The 4,961-nt window shown below is 45.0% G+C and overlaps 1 protein-coding gene across 4 annotated transcripts in view; it reads left to right on the forward strand.

Annotated features, from left to right (window-relative positions):
- Dhx57 (DExH-box helicase 57) overlaps positions 1-4,028 on the forward strand; it is a 57,330-nt gene extending 53,302 nt beyond the window's left edge. For all 4 annotated transcript variants that reach the window (XM_050163479.1, XM_050163478.1, XM_050163480.1 and 1 more), the window contains 2 exons: positions 664-864; positions 3,408-4,028. In XM_050163479.1, coding sequence (XP_050019436.1) covers positions 664-864; positions 3,408-3,551 — 345 coding nt within the window. In that variant the 3' untranslated portion in view covers positions 3,552-4,028. The remainder of the gene's footprint in view (positions 1-663; positions 865-3,407) is intronic.
- The last annotated feature ends 933 nt before the right edge of the window (positions 4,029-4,961 follow it).

The following is a 4,961-nucleotide window of genomic DNA, read 5'->3' on the forward strand; positions in this document are numbered from 1 at the left end:
TTTTTTTTTTTTTTTTTTTTAGTTTTTTTTTTTAGTTTTTCGAGACAGGGTTTCTCTGTGGTTTTGGAGCCTGTCCTGGAACTAGCTCTTGTAGACCAGGCTGGTCTCGAACTCACAGAGATCCGCCTGCCTCTGTCTCCCAAGTGCTGGGATTAAAGGCGTGCGCCACCACCGCCCGGCTGTGTATACTTTTTAAAATGCATGAGCTAATTACATCCTCAGCATGTTTTTGCCAACCCTTTAGCTCTGTTCTTCCTTTAGCTCTGTTCTTCCTTCAGCTACTGCTGTTGAGACTGTGGCCTTTTCCCTAGAGACTAAATCCATCCATGGTCACTGTAGCCTCCTAGATGTCAACTCTAAAGGGCTTCACCTAATCCTCAGCACACTTGCTTCTTATGTGTGTGGTTTTTTGTTTTTTGTTTTTTTAGTTTTTCGAGACACCGCCCAGTTTCTCATGTGGTTTTGACATTTCTAACTTCCCTCCTCTTGAAACAACAATGTTCCCTTTGCTCCTGAAGTGTCCCCTCCTGTCCCTGGTCCCTGTCTCCATTACCAGGCAGAGGCAGGCGGATCTCTGTGAGTTCGAGGCCAGCCTGGTCTACAAGAGCTAGTGCCAGGACAGGCTCCAAAGCTACAGTGACCATCTGAGGTCTTCTATTACAGGTCAGACACTTCGACAGCCCCTACCTGTTGTACCATGAGAAAATCAAAACTAGCCGAGTGTTCATCCGAGACTGCAGCATGGTGTCTGTGTACCCCCTGGTCTTGTTTGGAGGAGGCCAAGTGAACGTGCAGCTTCAGAGGGGAGCGTTCGTGGTCTCCCTGGATGATGGGTGGATCCGGTTTGTAGCTGCTTCCCATCAGGTAAAGGAATAGCTGATGTGTTTAAAGGCTCAGGTCTTGAAGAGCGTTGATGATGTGAAATGTACAACAGAACCCATGGACGGCAAGGGCGGAACCACATGAACCAGAGAAGCACCCTAGTAACGGTGCCAGGAAGCACCTGGGGCAGGGATGCCCAGATGGGTTAGAATTGATGGAAAGGTTTAAGATCAGAGTCTCCATTATTTGGGAGGCTGAGGCAGGAGGATTACTGTGAGTTTGTGAACAACCAGAGTGACAGAGAAAAGCCTTGCTTCAAAAACAAATAAAACAAGCAGAATCTATAGAGAGAGGGTGTTGGGACTTCCGTAATGTAATACAACTAAGCAAAAATAAATGGATAAAAATCATTCTGATCACCCAAGGACACTACATACAATCATAATCAAAGACTATTAAACACAGCATCATTTCCATTACCATGAAAGAAAAATATGGTCAGGCTATAGCTCATTGCTAGGACCTGGGTTTAATCTCCAGAACCACAAAAATAAAGCAATAATTAATTAATTAAAATGAGGGGCTGGAGAGATGGCTCAGAGGTTAAGAACACTGACTGTTCTTTCAGAGGTCCTGAGTTCAATTCCCAGCAAGCACATTGTGGCTCACAACCATCTGTAATGAGATCTGGTGCCTTCTTCTGGCCTGTAAACATACATGCAGACAGACACTGTGTACATAATAAATAAATCTTTAAAAAATTAATTAAAATGTATAGCGATAGTCCCAGTCACCTAGGAAACAGAAGCAAGAGATCAGCCTGGGCAGCATAGTAAAACCTTATTAAAAAAAAATCCTGAGAATATACCTCAGTGGTAGAGCATGCAGTCAGCAGGTATAAGGCTTTGTATAAAATACCCCAGTACTATCAAAAAAAAGTGGAAAAAATGGGTGAAATTAATCTTAATGTAGTTTATTTAAACTAATATACCCAGGATGTTTTAATTTCAACATGTAATCAATACAAAAAGCTACTGAGTTACTTTATATTCTCTTTTCATATTAAGTCTCTAAAGACAGGGGTGTATTTACACTATTGGCACATCTCAGTTTGAACCAGGCACAGTTTATATGCTTATTCAAATAACTATATGTGACTAGTGGCTATCATAAATCAAGGGGCCAGGCAAGGTTGGTTTGGTGCAGCAGCTCAATGACAATAAAGGCCCTCAGCTTGTGTGAGCAAGATGACTGCCCGAGATCCTGCTCCACATCTGTACACCATGCCATCCCAGACAGGAGACAAATCTGCAGCCTTCTCAACCCTAGTAAAGCCTCCCTCCTAAGGTGTGGCGTTGGCATGTGCTTATAATCCTAGCACTTGCACACTGAGGTGAGTGGTTCATTGTGGGTTCAGTGTGGCCATCCTGGGATACATAGTGAGACCACATAGTGAGAACCTAGCTAAACCAAAACAAAACAAAAAACCCTTGCATCATGGTAATACCTGTAATCCCAGAATAAGAAGTAACAGGAACTCTTGACCAACCTCAGCTTTATGAGACTAGTCTGAGCTAGCTATATAAAATCTTGTTCAAAAGGAAAAGAAAAACGGCAGAAAAAGACTGGTGAGGTGTCTTAGCAGGTAGGGGTGCTTGCTGCCAAACCGAGAGCTGTGGTCCTGACCATCACGTACATGCTGTGGCCCAAAAGCACACACAAATGCACCAAATAAAAAACACAAACATGGTTTTTAAGAAACTCCCACTGGGACTGGAGAGATGGCTCAGTGGTTAAGAGCACTGGCCTCTGTTCCAGAGGGCCCAGATTCAATTCTCAACACCCACATGGCAGCTCACAACTGTCTGTGACTTCAGTTCTGGGGATCCAGCACCTTCACACAGACAGACATGCAGACAAAACACAGTGTACATAAAATAAAATTTAAAAAAAGCTTCGGCTGGGCCGGGCGGTGGTGGCGCACGCCTTTAAACCCAGCACTCCGGAGGCAGAGGCAGGCACAGGCGGATCCCTGTGAGTTCGAGGCCAGCCTGGTCTACAAAAGCTAGTTCCAGGACAGGAACCAAAAGCTAAAAAAAAAAAAAAAAGCTTCGGCTGAACATAGGCTCACACCTGGAATCCCAGCATTTTGGAGGATGAGTTGGAAAGATTTGTGAGTTCGAGGCTACAGTCTGAGCTACAGTGTGAGACTGTCTCAACAACCCAGGAAGGCTGGGGAGGTGGCACAGCAATAAAGTGTTTTCTGTGTGAGCATGAGGCCCTGAATTCAGATTCCCATGCACACACCCACATGTGTGCACGTGCATGCACAGACACAAGGTCAACAAGCCCTGCTCACAGGCTGGGGTGAGAGGATAAAAGCTCCAGGCCAGCCCGACTACATAGCAAGAGCTTATCTTTAAACAAATAGTAAATAGATGTGATAGAGAGAAATTAATAATAGATAGATGTGTTTATAATGGGCCTCATTAGTATATTGCAGAGTGATAATCATGATTGGATATTTTTCTATGAAAACCTTCCCCTTTCCTCCCAGCACAGCTAACACTGCGTTTTCATTGTAGATAGCTGAACTGGTAAAGGAACTTCGCTGTGAACTTGACCAGCTCCTCCAGGATAAAATTAAAAACCCAAGCACGGACCTGTGTACGTGTCCTCGAGGTTCTCGGATCATCAGCATGATCGTGAAGCTTGTCACCACACAGTAACCCCGAGCGCGGGCGCCTGCTTGTCACCACCCCTGCTCCCCTGCGAGTCACAGCAGCACCTCTACCTCCGACTGAAGCCCTGGGGAGCTGGGGACACGCGGCCTGAGTGCCGAGCCAGCCAGGCTCCACACCGTGTTTCTGAAGGCGTGGGACACTCCCGGCACAATTTGGAGTGTCAGTGGTAGAACAGTCTAAACCCAGCCTGCCTCTTTGTGACTGCACCAGACTGAATGAGATTCACCTCATAACTCAAAAATGAGTGTTTAATACAAGTTTCCGTCTTACTCTGTATTCTTCTCCTACTTTTTATTATGCTTTGTCTATACATGATTGATAATCCTTTTCTCCTGTTTTTTATTGGGCATGAGAAATGTTTGGTTTGGTTTTCCCCCATGATAATAAAGGCTTAATGGAGAGAGCTCGAATGAGAGAGAAAATCATGTGCGTCAGGAAAATAAAGACTTCATTCTAGACTTGGCTGTGGAGCAAACTTATTGGCATTGCATTCATAGTCATAAAAGATCAGCTTTCTAAAAAGAAGTAAAATCCTGTCTTCAAAAGAGAACAATCAGGCTGAATAAATGGCTTACTCAGTGGTTAAGAGCACTGGCTACTCTGCCAGAAGGACTGGGTTCAATTCCCAGCACCCACATGGCAGCTCACACCTGTCTGTGACTCCAGTTCCGGAGATCTGACACTCCCACTCAGACACACATGCGGGCAAAACACCAATGCACATAGAAATAAAATCTTTTTATTTTTTGTTATTATTAATTTATTTATTAAAGATTTCTGTCTCTTCCCAACCGCAGCCTCCCATTTCCCTCCCCCTCCCCCAATAAAGTCCCCCTCTCTCATCAGCCCGAAGAGCAGTCAGGGTTCCCTGACCTGTGGGAAGTCCAAGGACCACCCACCTCCTTCCAGGTCTAGTAAGGTGAGCATTTAAACTGCCTAGGCTCCCACAAAGCCAGTACATGCAGTAGGATCAAAACCCATTGCCATTGTTCTTGACTTCTCAGCAGTCCTCATTGTCCGCTATGTTCAGCAAGTCAGGTTTTATCCCATGCTTTTTCAGACCCAGGCCAGCTGGCCTTGGTGAGTTCCCGATAGAACATCCCCATTCTCTCTGTGGGTGCACCCCTCACAGTCCTGAGTTCCTTGCTCGTGCTCTCTCTTCTTCTGCTCCTGATTTGGACCTTGAGGTTTCAGTCCGGTGCTCCAATGTGGGTCTCTGTCTCTGTCTCCTTTCATCGCCTGATGAAGGTTAATATTCAGGAGGATGCCTATATGTTTTTCTTTGGGTTCTCCTTCTTATTTAGCTTCTCTAAGAACCCGAATTATAGGCTCAATGTCCTTTATTTATGGCTAGAAACCAAATATGAGTGAGTACATCCCATGTTCCTCTTTTTG

Source organism: Alexandromys fortis, unplaced genomic scaffold (assembly GCF_014885135.2).
Source record: "Alexandromys fortis isolate MF-2015 unplaced genomic scaffold, M_Fortis_MF-2015_v1.1 scaffold_136, whole genome shotgun sequence".
Taxonomy (NCBI): Eukaryota; Metazoa; Chordata; class Mammalia; order Rodentia; family Cricetidae; genus Alexandromys; species Alexandromys fortis.